This window comes from Malurus melanocephalus, unplaced genomic scaffold, assembly GCF_030028575.1.
Source record: "Malurus melanocephalus ecotype Western Australia unplaced genomic scaffold, MMel_1.1 scaffold_93, whole genome shotgun sequence".
Classification (NCBI taxonomy): domain Eukaryota; kingdom Metazoa; phylum Chordata; class Aves; order Passeriformes; family Maluridae; genus Malurus; species Malurus melanocephalus.
In genome coordinates this window covers 275,892-293,699 of record NW_026623325.1, presented here as the reverse complement: position 1 = coordinate 293,699, position 17,808 = coordinate 275,892, and the positions used below count along the sequence as shown (strand labels likewise).

Genomic DNA, 17,808 nt, shown 5'->3' with positions numbered 1-17,808 from the left:
GAAGATTTACTAGTGGCTAAATAAAACTGTTAGTCAGGCTTTAATAGCTGTGCTGAATAGGACAAGGACAACTCTGACAATGTGATGGTCTCACCTAGAAAAAAATTCCTCTCTGACCCCAATCTGATAAACAGTTTATTCATGAGTGCAGGATACAGTATGCCTAAAGAATGTCACAGGAGATCAGTTCCCCTTGGACATAAATCCTGTTTATAGCTATGATCWATGTCAAATGCATTAGAGGGAGACAAAAAGATTTTTGAAAAAGCGATAAATTCACCAAAGGAGAAACCTGGTGGTTCTCACAGAGTGTAGATAAGCATTAGAAGTTCTAACACGGATTGATACAGCAGCAGTGTACCAGAAACACAGAGCCCATCAGGCCAGTTTCAGATCCTTTAGATGTCTCAGGAACCACTAGATCAGAAGAATTTCTGTACCAATATCTCACAATCCTGATAGCATCCCTCATTTTTTTACTTCATACMTGTCTTATGGGAGTTGTACTAAGAGCTTTCATCTCCACAACAGACATTGTATAAGGGGCACTCTACCAACACTTCACTTCAGCATATGTAAATAAATCCCCCTATGTTCTAACTATCTAACATAACCCATTATCTCCCAGAAGAAGTAGCCCTGAAAAGAGAGCAGGACTCATGCAAACAATAAAATAGTCTTCATGAATTTCCATTCCAGGTCAGAAGATATTAAATGAATCCATGCTAAAAAAGGAATCATCAGCTAAAAAAAGCGAGAAAAACCCATCCCAGAATAGCATTAGGCATGATAGTTATTTTTCTGGCTGGAGGGTTAATATTACAAAAGTCTGAGGGAGAATTTAAATTCAGCTGTCCAATGTCTGAGGATTCTCTTCCACTGTCCAAGACTGCTGAATCTCTTCCAATCTCTTCTGAAGGGAAGCCCATACTTTGAGTCTCAGGCACAGACACTCCTCAAGTCCCTGAGGATTTCTGCTTGGGTTAAATACTTGATTTTACCCAGCTTTAAACTCTACTTATTACCTGCAACTAGATAGCTTGGGAAATTTCATCCAGCCCAACAGCTTTCACAGCTTTTACCATCCTTCCCGATGAGCAGTGCTAAAACAAAAGGCCAAATACAGCAGCATCCAGAGCTGAAGGACTCAGTGATACTAGACCTCCACAGCTGATTCAAGACCAGGGCAACAGTGGGTGCAGGGGACTTGTCGGGAGGTGAATTTCGGAGAAAAATGAGAAATGTGGAAGCCCAAACTGGCCTTAAGCAGAATATCTGTACTTTTTCTTCACCCACACAAAAGAGTCCCCTGGTACAATACCAGCTGTGCTGGCAGCYGGTTTTCAGCTAAAATCTGCAGGAGCCAAGTGAACTGACCAGCGGCTTCAGTCTCCTGAGCTGTGCCTTTAGGYCACACTAAAATGTGCCGTGTTTTTTACATGTATTAGTGATTTGCAGACCAATGCCACCGTTACTCTGTGCCTTGGAGAGCAGCATAYCATGTGTTTCTACATCCAAGTACAAAACAGTTTTGCCACTGCTGGCAACTCTGCAGCAGAAGTACAGCTTAMAAGCTGTGTCATTTGTGAGCAGTGACAAAATCGAGGTCACTGTCATTATAGAAAGGAACCTTTAAAAGAGCACATCACTGTCCCTTAGACGATGACATTTACTAATATTTTGGTGTTTCTAGTGAGCAAAAAGTATCACATATTTTGGAAATACTGCAGTGGAAATACAATGCTGCTGGAAATGAAAATCCAGGACAATACAACTTCTTCCATGAGGCTAACAGCAATGCATCATCACACATGAGTTTCATGTTCAATAAACCAACTGGAAGTTAAACACAGCTGACATTATTTCAACAAGTGTTCTAATTCTCTTACAATCAAGCCATATTCATTTTCAGTGGCTTCAGCTTCTCAGCCTAGAATATTAGAACAATTCAACACATCTGGGACTGAATTAATGTCACAAACAATTGCATACACTTGGAATGATCTTTTCACTTGGCATTACACAGAAGRCAGTTCTCAGAGCACATGGTGAGTATTACAACAGCCAAGGGCTTGGCTATTCAGACCATAGGATTCACTTTGAGAAACCTGGTCCTGGGAGCTGGTGGGATCTCTCTGTTASAGAAGGGGGAGAGCATCTTTGGTCATAGGCTTGCYAAGTTKGTGARGAGAACTTYAAATTAAGGTTAGMTGTCCYGTCCAAACCRAGCTATTCTGTGATTCTRTGAATACCCTCTCACTTGTTTCAGTCACCCTTACAACTGAAAAGAGCTTTTATTAATTTGAGGCAACCTCTGTGTTTATACAGCACCATCTTTGTGCCTGTACATCTGAACAAAGTCACTACCCTAAGGAGCTTATAGTTTAAATGGTGCAGATAGAAKACCACATCTTCATAAGCTTGTTATAAATTTGAATCTAAAAAGAAGGCAGAGCAAGACAAAACCATGGGGAGTAAATATATCTGTTTTGCAAGGGAATCTGGTATAGGATATGAGGTTATGCAAGGATATAACTGYACTTTTAATAAGTGTATCAACTGTAATACTGATTTGGCTGGGGGTGGAAAGGGTTTTCACTAGATCAAACACTGGGGAGATGTGCAAATCYTACTCCAGAAAAAGATCTGGACACTGTTAACTTTTGACACTTGCCCCCCATTACATTAGTTGGGCTACATCCAGTGAAGGATTTATGTGGCTAAAGCAGGCAATGGTCCCAAAGGCATACTCCARTTCCTACACCTAGATGCTGCTGAACCCTGCATACACATTAACGATCAAGATAATGCCTTATGTTTCCCCACTATCCAGACTTTGCTGCTTCTTCTTTCTTCCCATAGGCATGAGACACCATCAGCTGCTCAGAGAGTTCATCAGGAAAAACAAAACCTGAAAGAAGTTACCCCACCATTTTTGCTTTTACTGTTCATTTCACAGCTTCCTTTCTTCTTATCACTACACCCCCACTGCACAAAGGCTTTGACTCTTTTAGAAACTTCTTCCTTTCCTCCAATATGCAAGTGCTTTARCTGTTTGAGTCTGACCTGCGCCATTCAGGAGTTGGGAAGCAACATCTGTATCCATCTATGAAGTTAGCTGATGAAATGAACATCAAAAGAGTACTTGATGCCTTTCTTCAGACTACTGAATTTCATTCCCGTGAATCTATATCTACCAACATGCCACTTTTCTAGGACAGGTAGCCACTTTCATYCATTATGATGTTGAGTAATACTTTTCTCTCTGTTTACAACAAACATGCAAATGAAGAATGCAGATTCTTTTGGCTCAGACAATTCTGGGGACTATTGCATTAAAACTTCAGGCTGTATATGTCCTGCTGGTCTGGGAGATTTCCAACAGCACACAGAGAGTGCCACTAGAGAACTGTGATAAACACATATTATAGTGTTGGCTTTCGCAGGGAYTAAAAATAGATGCTATGTATGGTGCATCATAATATGATGTTGTCTTACTTGTAGAAGAAGTTTAGTTATGTAAACATGATTGTGAAATAATTACTGTTCTTATTTTCTTTGTAATTCAGATGGAAATATTGTAATAACTGAAATATTGTAGATTGTGATTTAAACTTTTCCATGTAGGATTTTTCTTGCACATTATAGCAAAACCATACAAGAAACTACAGGRAGACTCATTTAGATTATGAATGGTGCCCTGGCTGCAATTACACTGACCAAAAGATAAGAAAAGGAGAAAGGAATGCATGAGAAAAGGATCACCTTCCCCAAGGCTACCAGCACAGRCCCTGACCAAAAAGAAGAATGCCATAATAGGTGCTTTGGTATGAGTATAAGAAAAAATCTCTGGTCAGAGGAGCTTGTAAAACATCCATCGTTGGCGGCACAAGGAGTCTGGCTGGCAGGAGCACCAACCTTCGGATGGGCTTACCTGCACAGAAAGGTCAGGGGTGTTGGGACCCCTGTTACAAATACTTCTCTGTCAACAAGGACCATCTGCTGAAATTGTGGAATGGGGGCCACACAAACATGACCCTAGGAGCATAAAACAACCAGACTGTAAAAAGGCAGATCCATGTCAAACAGTTACTTGACAAGGTTAAATATGCATAAATGTCTATGAATAGGCATATAGGCTGCTGTAACACAGAATGTATTTAAAGAGGTTTCTGTCAATACCAGGGTGTGCCTCTGGCAACTTGTCAAGACACTGGGCACGTCATATCCCTTTTGCTTTTTATGTATCCGATTGTTATTTATTAAACTTTTAAAATTTCACTGCAGAGTGAACCTCGTTTTTCACAGAATTTTTTTAGAACATTATTATCCTGTTCCTACCCAGTAATCTGTAAAATTTGGCCTTTGATCTATAGAAAAGTTGTTTGCATAATCTGTAAAATTTGGCCTTTGATCTATAGAAAAGTTGTTTGCAAATCCCACAATGTTTTTGCCTTATCGCCAACATTAATTATAGTTGAAAACTCTGAGTTAATCTGGTATGATTCTCTTTCCTGAAATTGCCTTCTTTGCACCCTTCTTAACCTTTCAGTGCATCTCCTGAAATGAAGTATGCAGGTGAGGAGACTGAAGTACTGTTTGAGACAGCCTGTACCATTATGCAGCTAACAGCTCTTGTCAAGTCTATTGAAAGTCCTCTTTCAGTCGAATGTGTCATGAAGTAGTGAAGGTGTGCCATGAGAAAGCAAAGAGAAGCCTTCACCTCTGGGAAATGTTAGCCTTGTAACAAAAGTACAGAAATGGTTTTCTTTCAATTGTCAGTTCCTGCGCAATTTTATGCAAAATAAATATTGTTCCTTTACAGAAAAATATATTTTGTGGTGAAAAATGTATTTTGCAGGTCAATAGATTGAAGATTAAAGGAAAGTGATATAATCATCTTGTGCAATCTCCTGTAGAAGTCCTTTTGAGGAATGACATTAACCAAAAATCTTTGTACCAATGCGTAACTTCTTTAGAAGTAGTGTCATTTCAGACTAATATGTGGATTTAAACAGTTTGAATGATAGGAATCTACCACAGCTCAGTTAATTATCTCTACTACCCATGTTGCACAACATCTGCTTCTGCACTGTCACAACAGGATATTTTATTCAATTCTGACCAATTACTTCCTACAAAAAGTATCTTTCCCATGTAGGATTGTGAACAAATCACCTTTCAGGTTTTTCTTGGGTAAGCAGAACAGATTGAGTTTTTTATATTCTCACTAGAAGGCATATTCTCTGTACTATCCTGTGGCTGTTTTTTGAATTATTTATTAAACTGAAAAAGAAAAGAAAAAGRAAAGCCAGCTTGCTTCATTACATTACTGGTTACTATCTGCATACTCTAGGAAATACTCATTGGTAAGCATGGACGCTGTTCAACTTCTCTTAAGACAAATCAAAATGAAGATTCCTTCTGAGATTACACTGGAAGATAATTGTTTTGATGCCACTTGCTTATACTCTTATAAATATCCAGAAGTTTCAATAACTGATGATTCCATGTTTTTACAAACAAAAATGAAACAGTTAGAAAAGAACAAATAACCCCAAATTTTTTTCTGAAAGCCTCATTAAGTTGAAAGTAAAATGCTTGGCTTCAAGAGAAGTCATCAGACCRAAATCTGTATGAGAGAATTTGTATATGGATTATAAACATACACATATATCTATGTTTGTATCTATGCCTACATCTATCTATATCTTTATATAAACAGAAAAAGATGTGGACCATATTTGGCCTCTGTATGCAGCTCATAAAAGAAATTTCAGATGCAGACATTTGAGAAGAGAAATATTTGGAGGCTCAGMACACAAATTTTTTTGCTAAAGATACATTGGAGTAAGGGGGAAACAGTAAAGGGAGGAAAGGGTAAAGCTATAAAAATAGAGTGGGAGATCTTTTTTGAGGTAAAATTCCATAGTGACCACAAACATCTAATTTATTTCAGCTAACACCTTCTGAGTGTACCTGGTTGCATATGTAACACTTCCTCATATTTTTCCCCCAGGACACAGTTTTGTTTGCACTCCCAGTGCTGTGAATTTATAACTGAGGCATTGTTTGGGTTATTATATGTAATAGGAACTGTATTTTCACAGATGGCTTACCTTCCTTGCCAGATGTCTGTTTTTCACAGTGTCCTAATAACTACTGCATATGCTAACTTTATTCTGTATGTTATAAAACTATTGCCTTGAAGGGACAACCCTTGTATTTTCAGGCTACTTCTGTAATTACTGAAACAACTTATGAAAGCATGAATTGGATTCACYAGCACTTGTAAGCTGGAAATCAGCTATGACTCCTAAAAAAATGAATGCTTCTGGGCTACTGGACCTGCCAGGCAGGAAATGTGAATTACTGGATTAAAATCCTGTTTGTGACAGACTGTAGATAATTTTGTAGCTATATGCCTCCAGATCCCATTTTAGTCTCAGAAATGCATGATTCACCTTCTGAACAACTTTCACACGAACATCACAATTATCAATCAAACCCTTAATTTATTGCTTCTAAAGATTACATTCTGTAATCTTAGATTTTTTCCAGATTACATTCTGGAAAACCAAAGGAAACAGACAATGCCTGGGGGCATTTGAAGAAAGAGCGTGTAAACAGCACAGATGGGCTTCAAAGATATTGTTGAACAGCACTGCCAAATGCAAACATTTCTAAACTCTGAGTCAGGCACCAAAAAAGTCTTGAAATTTACTTAGAATTCATGAGATGTGAAAAATAACTACTTTCACTAACGCCTGCATTATTGTGCAGGCATATTCTTTGCCCGGCCGCCTGTCACTTGTCCTCCCCCAGCAGTTTTTGGGTCCATTGGCTAATTTCAACTGTGTTTGAGGGAAGAGCAGGGAGCTGAACATTTCTGGCTCATTACAAAACAGGTGGGTGGCTRGGCTGGGAATCATGGAGAGGAAGGCAGGGAGAATTGGAACTTTGTTGTCCCGGGTCAAATTGTCCTCACCTACGCTGCTCTGTACTCCAACCAGGACAGGAGTGGGAGCTGTAGACATTGTACAGAGCTGGTCWCACAGATGAGCAAGGGGTATTTGGGGAAACATGAAGGGTCTCATTCAAAGGGTAGGGGAAGGAGGCAGGCTAATGCAGCTTCACACCAYGGGGTATGAAGAAAGTTGTGGGCATTGGGGCAGCGGGGTGTGCCAGAGCCCAAGAGCCAGCTGGAGCCTCACAGCCACAGAAGGCTATCAATATTTTAATCCCAGATGTCATGACAGGGATCAAAGCACCAGATAACTCATGGACTCATAAGCCCTTCTTCTCACACCTGTTTTGAAGGGTTTAGWGCCCCTGCAACCTTTCCCATGCTGCTGGATGCCTCCTCCACAGCAAACCCAGGGGCTRTTCCTCCCTTGTGATTCACTTGCTCATTTGACACATGTCTGCACAGGTGTATCGAAACTTTCTTTGGAGTAAAATAASTTAGTGAAGGCAAAGTAGTCTGGAAGAGTGGTAGAAGAGGGTAGGAGACAGGGAAACAAATGGAAACCTCCTCATGCTGAGAAGTTACTTTAACCAAAGTACTGTGAAATAAATCCTGGAGCTGTTCCTCAACAAAACACCAGTTCTAACCCAGAAAAATCTTTGTGTTTCTGAAACTTGTTTTTTCCCATACTGTACATGATGAGAGCTGAGTGTTTTCATTTTCCTCTTGACAGCTTATGCCATTACAAGTTCACCACCTCCATCAGCCTGAGGAAATCTGAATTTGTCCTCCTGGCCCCCCACTGCAACAACCAGTGCACATCAGCAGAGAAGAAACATGGCTCTCTGGTGGTGAAGTCCCCAGGCCATGAACACATGAAGATTTGTCAGCCTGATGTCTTTCAGAAGCAAACCTTTCTCACATGGATTACAGCATCCTGTTCCTTACTTTATTTTGAAATATTTTTTTCTATTTTTCAGAGCATTTGAATATTTTTTTTTAATGAACAAAAGAAGTCTAATTGGAGCATAGCAATCATAAGAGTTTCTCTGGAAGCTGTAAAAAGTGTTCACTTACAAAAGGCATTAAGATCTGATACCAMGAGCTGTGTAAAGATGTTACATTTTCTCACTTGCAAGTGTACGGGGCTGAGGAATCTGCCCTTAGACCTGCAGTATGGCTACAGTGCTATACAAACAGTCCCACTAGCACCCATCTGTCACATATCACCCACCTTTTCCACTCCTATGCTAGGTTCATCCTCATCCCTTTATCTCAGGATGAGCTGACTTCAGAGAAGCGCTGTCAGATAGGTAATAGCTCACAGTCAGCTCACTTCCAGCAGTACATAAATCCAAAATAACTCGAGTGGTGAGCAGAGATGTTTTGAACTTGCTTCATTGTAGACAGGTAAAGAGCCATGGCTGTCTCAGGATTTAATAGGTTTCTTGCTTTCTGTTTAAATGCAATCATTGTTTACAGATTTTTACAGTGGCCCCATATAATCATCTGGACTGTTGTCCTCCTTTACACACCATGTTTACCAGATTGAACAAGCTCTAAAAGGTTTGCTGGAAGTGAAGACTCCCCTATGTTATTGCTGAGGCCTGTTAAAAGCATGATTTAGTAGAAACTCTATTTCTATAATGAAAACAAATAGACTTTAAACAGTTTAACTGGAGTTCATAGACAAGTACAGGTTCACTGATTTTTCTAGCTGAGCAGTAAAGTAAAAGAATGTGTCTAAAAGCATTGAAGACCACAAGTCTTRGGGATAATCTCATTTAAAAGAAGAAAATGTGGACTGAGTGGCTAACCATCATTAGACATTCAGMTGATCTTGTCTGTCTCACAGGTTTTACATATATTTGTATAATAATACTCACAATCATATCCTCTCTTTTATTTTGTCTCCGTTCTATAGTAACTGATGTTTTCCCTTACAGTGGTGCCCCTGATATGAAAGAATGATGATTTYTCAGCAGTTTCAGCCTGTGGTCCTGGACTGGCAGCTTAATCAGGAAATGTGATGCTGTTCCAATGCCAGTAGACTATGCTGGGAATCRTGCTGTTATTTCTTAGGCTATTTTGAGGTCCAGCATTTTCTCAAAAACTTCTGTCTTGCTGCAGGGTGGTTGAGATGTGGGTAAATGTGTGACAAGCTGGACCTAGCTGACAGCAARGTCCTACAGAATATTTGCACAAATCAAACCTACTGATCACTTACAATGAGGAATGTCCTAATGYCAGAAATAGGCTGAGGTCACCCACTGGGAGGAAGAGCCAAGCCTGGCCAACATAGTCTATCCCTAGTGGAAAGACCAGACAGACAGGCTCTCCAGTGGAAAATCAGAGAGCAGGACACAACAAAAGCTAAAGAAAAGTGAGCAAGAGTGTGTCACGTGTAGGTAATCCCACATGATCCTTAACCATGTGGATGGTGAGTCAAAAGACAGGAGAAATCCATGTGACCTAGAAAAACTAAATCAAGAGTTTGATGACACTGGCAAGGGATAGACAGCCAGCAGAGAGGTATCCTCTTGGGCATGATCAAGGCCCCACTGAATTCAGGGAGCTTGTGTCATGAATTTCATTAGTGATGGGTTTGCTCCCAAGAATTGTCTTTTMCTATATGCTCATTACATTAGTCAGCACTCTGCTTAAAACCTACAAGGCTGCTTATTGTAYTGAGAAAAGAAGTGCTATGTGTGATGAAATGGTAAAATAAACATTAGTTTTCTTGGCTCTGCTCCATAATACATTGTTACGATCCAATTTAATCACAGAAAAGCAGAGGAAACTAAGTGTGTGAAAAAGGCAGACCAAACGAAGAAAGGTTCAAAATATTCCCAAAAACGAGATTCAAACCAAACGAGATAAAATGTCGATGCCAAAAAAATTGATATACTTTATTTGATAGTAAAAGAGGCAAAGAGAAAGAAAGAGAGAAGAAAGAAAGAGAGAAGAAAGAGAGAAGAAAGAAAGAAATAGAAAGTGTGCGGGGGGTGGGGGAGGGGGACATGGGGACAGGGAGAAGGTGGCAGGGGTTAGATGGAAACACATCACCCTTCCGGGGGTCCCAACGACGTCTCGGTGCTCCCCTCCATCCAGTGGTCTGGGTGATGAGGGTCCCCGCCGCTGCTGCCACGCCACCACACCAAAGAGTACAGAATCCAGTGCATTAATAAACATTTTGGGCCAGCTGGGAACGCCCACGGGTCACCCCTGCAGGGGGCTCGGTTTGACACTGTCCCTTGCAACACTGGATTTGTTGCGTCATCTCTACTGTAGGGTCTGGGGACCCCTTTGGGGGGGTCTTTGGGCCATGACAGCCCCTGGACTGTCCACATGAGTTTGGATCAGCTTGTCCCGGGGTGCAGGGCTGCACAGCCGAGCTCCTTTGCACAGCAGAGCACGGGCGTTTCTCTGCCTTTGGGCACAGGGACACCCAAAGCCTCTCTTGTCCCCTCATCACCCTTTGGTGTGAGGGTCTGTGCTGGCCTGGCAGCTGATAGCTCTGGRGGGACGGTCCCCACCCAAAGGTGCTAAGCATGATCCCTTTGTGAATGTGTCCTTCTCTCCAGCTCTGAGCTGTTCTGTATCTTACATTTGATCAGCGGGCAGTGAGCCGTGTAGCCAGGGTCCCATTCAGGGTTTTGGTGGCTTTCTCTGCAGCTTTTGTATAGTTTTGCTATAGTATGCAGAAAGTTCGTCATGAAAATGTTTAAGTAATAAACTGTAGCATTTCAGTCTCTAACATAAGTATTGCACTTCAAATTAAAAATTAAATTGAGCCTCTCGGTGCGACTGTTCAAGCATCTTGCCCAKCCATCCGTCTCCCAGCTGTGCAGTGTGCCACCTGGATCGAGCTTCCAAGTGGAAGCACTTGAAAYACTCCAAGCCAGGTGATTACAGTAYAAAGACTCTTTTAATTTGTATTATGCTATCAGTATTTTTTTAATGTAAATGATGCTTCATTTATTCATTTCAGGGCTGTACATTTGCAGGTTCCAAGTCTTTTTAATAGATATGTTACATTATTATATAAATAGCTTAGAAGCTGAGAGCCTCACGATGTATGAGTGACAGAGCCAGGAACAAAATAAAGGCACTCCTTTAGAATCCTAAATTCATCCCACAGCCCTTCCTGTTTTTATTGTATTATAGAGCTAATTTTCTTTTTATAACCTTCTATACTTGCCCCTTGTTTACAGCACTCATAATYCCCTAGGATACCATTTGAAGAGTTTTAATCTGTACTTTGTCATTGGCTRTGTAGTAAAGAAAGGTAAAACCATAAAAGCAAAGCAATGTGTTTTATGTAAGCTCTTTCAAAAGATTTTAAGTAAAAATTGTGCTTGATTGGAGGCTGTACGAAAAACAGATGACAAAAAATGGCTGTGAAACAACCAAAAAAAAGTTACATTATTTCATCCTGCTGTACAGTGTGAAAACTTTTCGTCTTTGTACATCTGTATTTGCAGTATTTGCTTTAAAGTCTTTGTCCTCTTCAGTAAGTAAAAAATGAACAATTATATTGCTCCATTTCAAGGAAGGAAACAACAAAGAGAAGCCAACTGGAACACCAGATTATATAAATAAAGGCAATTTTTACTGACAGGGTTCTGATCCAAATATTTATTTATTTCCTAACTCATACAAAATTGATGCTTGTAGAGGTATTGGGTTAAAAGGGATGGAAAATTAATTCTTCTAATTATCCACAGAGAACATATAATACTGATGAAGCAATGAAAACCTCTTTGACTTGAATAAGAAATACATTACATATAATTTACAGAAATAAGATCTATGTCATATAGAAAATGACGTTTTCAAGCAACAGTATCAGCAAGGGCATAGATACCTGTCTCCGCTGTGGCTGGAATGGGTCACCCTTCACCCAGGTCCATCCAGTGGAAGGGGACACTTCCCTTCCACAACTCCAAACAAGAAAGCCAACTATTACATCACCAGGCATTTCACCTCTTTGCTTGCCAGTCACCTCTTTCCTCAAGGCTCATACGCCATCCAGTTTTTGCACATTTTCTACACTAATGAGTTTGGCTAGATTCTGACCAGAAAACAACATGTAAAAGACTAAAACCAGAAGGAGGCTCTGTTCTACTAGAAATTTATTTAGCAATCAGATGGAAAACTTCGCTTAGGGGAAAAAATGTTGAATACCTGAAAGGGATGAGAAAGTCAGTCCTGGATAAAAGTAGTTCTAACTTTTAACATAAATGAAAGTGCCATTAAAGGTTGTTGTATGTGYCATGCCAAATTTTATAGAGATGAGAAATGTAATGAAATGGTATCTAAGTCATTATAAATTTTGATATTTACACAAAAGAGGAAAAATAATGTTTCCTACATAATTCGTCATGTTTACCTTCATATCTTTGATTCTTATTAAAATGTAGGGTTTCAATGTACCCATAGAAAAAACATGATCGTGCAGAGATAACAACCACAAGAAAGGAAAAAAGCAACCAAGTCCTATGACGAGATTTAAAATAATTCAGTCCTATCTAAAGAGTCAAATCCTGTTTTTTCCTCCCTACATAGAAGTTGCATTCCTATTCATAACAGAAGGAAAAGAGCACAGTTGCTTCATGACACTTGACACAGCTTCCCAGAAACAAGACAGCAATTACTCAGAAATGCTATGGAAAATATTAATCACAGAGTAACTTGCAATTTACATTAAAGATGCAGCCTCTAAAATTAGTTTTAAATAAAAGAAAAAAAAAGCTTTTTTTGTCATAGGACAATTGTGTCAATAATGTGAAGTCTATGTTCTTTGCTTTTTGTCCAGCATTTCTTTTGAGATATATATCTACAAGTTTATAGATATACATCTGAGAGAGATGTATCAAAAGTTAAAATACATCTGGATGGAGAGCCCGGCAAATTTCATCGGAAACTACATTCGCAGTAGACAAACCCACACAGAAAAAAATGCCGGAATGATACATTTGAGTGAAATGACATTCCCTGTCCACGATCCATGTAGAAACCCAAATGCCTCAGTCCATAGTCAGAGCTAACAGCAGCAGTGTGGGTTCCCCAGTGCCACCAGGCTGAAGCACCAAGCCCCCGTGGGAGGCAGTGGTTTCCATCCCCTTGGAGGCTGCTGGGACAGGAGCACAACAGGGTCAGTGGTGGCGATGTGGAAAGCTGTCACCCTCCGTGTGGACTACAGATGGGATCCCAGTCCCTTGGCAGTCAGTGCAAGCCACTCCTGTTGATGCCAGCGGGAGTTGGATGAATCCCCAGGGCAGCAGCAGGSTCTGAGGACAGGAGTGCAGGATGAGGCATCACTGTTTCTCCAATCTAGTCCCACCATGACCATCACATTGCCCATCGTCTCTGTTCTCACCAGACTCTACAAAAGGAGTCACTGCTGCTGTGCTTCTTCCACAGAATGACAGCTGCACCAGACAGGAACTATTGAGCACCACAGTACTTCTTATTCTYACACATGCAGGATGCTAGTGGCCAACCAGCTCCAATTCAGAACCAGGGAAATCCAGCTGGAGGATGTGCCCCTTAAAAAATGAAAGACAGTCTGTGCTTCCATCAGTCAGCACTCAGCTGCCCAGTCGTCGTCATTACTTGTCAAAACCAGTGCAAATTCACAGGAAAAAGAATGTCCGCATCGAGAGGGTAAAAATCCTTGCTCGTGTTAAGGAATGGTACAAGCATTTACCCCACATCTCTATCAAATATTGTAAAAAAGGTTACACAAAAATATTTAAATATATGGATACAGATACATAGATATTATACTTGCATAAAATATGTATATTCAAAACCCTTTGGGCGGTTTCACATTTAGCTGAAAATGTATGCTTTAGAAATATGAACGATTTTCTACTCTTTTCTAATTTAAGTAGKAGGGGGAGGGGAAAGAAACATCAGCCTTATTAATACTGAATGCTAAGTGCAGAAGTTTAGCTGTAGCTGTAGACTTTTGAAGCAATTGATTTGACAGAACCTCCAAGCATAAATTCTGTTTTAAAAATCCACATCTATTCCCTAGATTGCTTATTGTTTCATGAAAATGAAAACTTACGTGTCCTGCTTGTATCAGCTAGATCTCCTGAGACCGTTCAATTAAACCTCATAAGCTTGCAATACCTCAAGATAGGGCTGTGTATTCAGAATACGCATGAACCCTATTGCAGTAATCCTGCGTGATATTAGGAATTTACAACTTCACATATCTTGTCTAGTTTAACTATGGAAATAAAAAACCTTAAATGACACCACAAGAAGCTCACGGTTCTGCAAAAATTAAAGTCAGTATGAAATTTTACTGATAGACCATATAATTTACACAGATTTACATAAATACAGAGATATTAAAATATTAAATCAAAGCTAATTAACAGTGGATAGAGTTTTACATCATAACATTTTAACTCTATTCACACTTTTGCAACTACTTTCAGTGGCATGAGATTATATAAATAAGACATATACCTGTATATCCATTATATATATATAAAGATATATATATCTCCAYCCTTCTCTTTTTCTTCAAAAATAGGGCAATTTTATAACTGCAATGAGATGTGACAAGCAGTACACTTCTGGGGAATTATTGCATGCCTTGAGTGCATAAGGCAGAAGGAAGAGTATCTGACTTCAGACACTAAAGAAGTGGAATCATCAACCAGAAATGCACTGGAATGATTTGGAACATCTTATTGCTTTTATAAAACTCGAAATGATACACTGTTGGTTTGTTCGGGGGGGAAGGGGGGGGGGCGGGGGCGATGGGGCGGTTTAAAGGCACAAAATAAAGGGGAAAGTAATACCTCTCTCTGTTTAGCGGAGACCAGCGGTCAGGAAGCTCAATTACCGCTCACTGAACACTCCTTATTGTCCTAAATCTATTCCCTGTGGTGCAATACTGTGCCGCAGTTGCATAAGGAGGTTAAACATAAAAGTTCATGCATCCTTTATTAGGGGAAACAAAACAAAGCCAATTTCCTTGCCCAGCAACAACGAGGTACCCATTATCAGCCGATCGCACCGGCTGGCAGCAAGAGCCAGCCGCGGCTCCCCGTCAAACGGCGATGTGCAAACAGCCCTCGGTGGTTCGCCACACTAACCTCAACGCGGGGAGCGGCTCCTTGGGCTCCCCGGTACAGCGCCTAAAACGCTGGAGGCACGAATCCAAACCTAACAGCAATTTCCCGTCACGAAAGATCAGAAAGCGCTAAAACTGGGGTAACAGAAATACTGCCCTGAAATCTCTGCGTTTTGGGGGTGTTAGAGGATTATAAAGGACTTCTGCCGCACTCTTTCCCAGTTATAAACTGGTTAGTGACATTCACTCACAGATTACTGCCCCAGACCTCCYGGTCCATGGGTCTGGGTCCATCTGTCTGGTCAGCCACCCTGGGAGACAGAGCATGTCAGAGAAGAAATACAAAGGATATAGAATATTAAAAACTGTAGACTATTACTATATCCTCAAATCACTTCAAGTGAGGAACAGAAAGGGACAAAAAATATAATAAATCCCTCGGGATCACTTTTTCTTCGCTGGAATTTTCAGATGCTAGTATGCACAGTAGAGGGCTGCCTCTGCCACCATACCACACWGGATGTTCCGAAGTTTGGATATGGCACACTGTTAAGGTACCTTCAAGTAATGGTCATTGATTTAATCACTAAGCAAAGACGCATTTTCTGTAAATGGCACCGTGTCCTCCAACACACACAGGAGCAGCAGCCACTCACACTCACCATCCAGAGACAACAAAACTCTCGGTGCTTGCTAGGGATAAACTACACCACTTCTAAAACAAATATATGCCAGGGTCTAGGAGTGACTGTTTTGCACAAGTGCATTGATTGTTTCCCAAGAGAGGAAACAGGAGAAAATTCAGTGTTGTCTGTCCCTAATTGTCTACAAGATTAGGAGGGTTAGAAATACATATCAGCCTGAAAAAGTAGAAGCAAGATCTGTACTGCTGCAGGATTCCTTGCTGGGAGACAAAGCTGTAAACACAGGCGTTCAGTGCCAGGTGCCTGGTGCAGAACTGGACTGTTTCAGGACCAACGGGAGGTGCAAAGACAACSTCCTCTGGGAGAGAACAGGAAAATTACTGCACATTACCTCTCCCTTCCACACASAACGGTCCTGGGTTTGGGTATCACGGTTCATGGCCTGGGGAAAGGGGGGCTTTTCAAGATGAAGGCAGCTGATGGGAGAGGAAAGTTGAGGCACCACTCTATGCAGACAGCTGATCCAGCCCCCAGATCGTGGGTCACTCAGTGCTGCAGCTGGGGCGCGGGGCTCTGGGGTTGGAGGGTGCTTGCAGTTAAGCCCAACTAGGGGTGGCCATTTCTACACAAAGCAATATCCAGTCCTGGAAAATAGTGAGTGGGGTGGAACAGGGGCTTAGATCCCAGCACAAAGGGAGAGACGACAGTGTACCACCAGTCTGCTCCGAGACGACAAAGGGGTCCCAAGGCACCCACCAGCTCTGTTTTTCCCCCCACACCACTCACCCACACCCCAACCCACACCATGCAATGATGACACAGGGTGCAAAGGGAATCCCAAGAGCAGGAACATCCCTGTCCTCGGGGTAATAATGTCCCAGCAAAAGGGATCCCCTACCCCTGACCCTCTTCTGTAGGTTGATGATTCGATATTTAGTAGCTGTGTGCAGCTCCTTCTCYAGTAAGGAGATGCATCCTTTCCTCACACAGTCAATGAGAAACGCAATGTGATCTGTCATGCGCTTGGATCATGGGCTTGTTCGTTCCTTTGAATTAGCAATCTTTTCTTCTTCTTCTTCGGGGACTAGAATAATCACTCAGATATTTACAAACACCAACCAGTGCCTTCGCGAGGTCTCCCCCAAAGCATCATGATAAAATCACCGTCTGCAGGAGCCCCGCACCAGCTGTGTCCAAACAAGCCTGTGCTTGCTGAGAGCTGGGGGCTGCTGAGGGAGAGGAGCGTTGGATCTCCGAGTCCTGGAGGGGTCTTCCCAGTCGGCTGTCTCTTCCTTGGGGTGCCTCTCCCTGCACCACTGTCCCAGGGTGCTGGCTGCTGCTATTGCTGCTGCGGGCACAGTGGTCCCGTTCATATTCCTCCTGAGCCTTTTGCATTTTCCGCTTCTTCATCTTCCTCTTGTGGATGTGGAAGGTGGTGAGGGAGAGGAGGATCAGGCAGAAGATGAGGGTGACCAGGACAATTAAAACCACAGTGGATGAGAAGGACTGAAAGAGCTGACCCACTTGCGTGATGCAGGTGCTGCTGGTATTTAAGGTGGCAGATGTCCTGTTCAGAAGACAAGGCGGCAGCGAYAGCCTCAACTCTTTGGAGAGCTTGGCACTCATTGAGGAGGCTACGGAAGATGAGGATCTTCCTCCCTTCTCTGAAGACGCCTAAATTTCAGTCGGTGTCGGGCTGCTGGCGGGCGCTTGATGGAAATGCCCGGGATGCTGCCGGCTCAGCCTCCCGCTCGCTCTGAAGTACCCRAGCAGCCTGCAAAGGGAGCCGGACACATCAGCGCCCCGAGGCACCCACCCTGTGCAGCTCCCCCCGCCCCAAACCCGGCTGMGGCAGCCTCCGCCCTGCGCCCCGCCACGGCCCCGCTCCGAGCGGCTGCGGCGGGAAGGTGCCGGGACAGCCACGGGGCACCGCGCCGCCGCTCCGACTTCGCTAATCCCTCGGCACCCCGGGCAGCGCTGCCCGGCCGCTGCCCCAACTAGTTGCCGCGGGAAAGGCAGCGAGGGAGCGGCGGCCGGGTGCCAGATTCCCGCGCCGCGGCGGCTCCGGGCTGCCGGAGCCCAGCGGGTCCGGTGCC

At 42.3% G+C, this 17,808-nt stretch overlaps 1 protein-coding gene across 1 annotated transcript; it reads right to left on the bottom strand.

Annotated features, from left to right (window-relative positions):
• Window positions 1-11,421: 11,421 nt before the first annotated feature.
• On the bottom strand, window positions 11,422-17,473 carry CUNH11orf87 (chromosome unknown C11orf87 homolog). Its single transcript, XM_057368472.1, has one exon. The coding sequence runs from the start codon at window positions 17,336-17,338 to the stop codon at window positions 16,862-16,864; it is 477 nt and encodes a 158-aa protein (XP_057224455.1). The 5' UTR covers window positions 17,339-17,473; the 3' UTR covers window positions 11,422-16,861.
• Window positions 17,474-17,808: the final 335 nt, after the last annotated feature.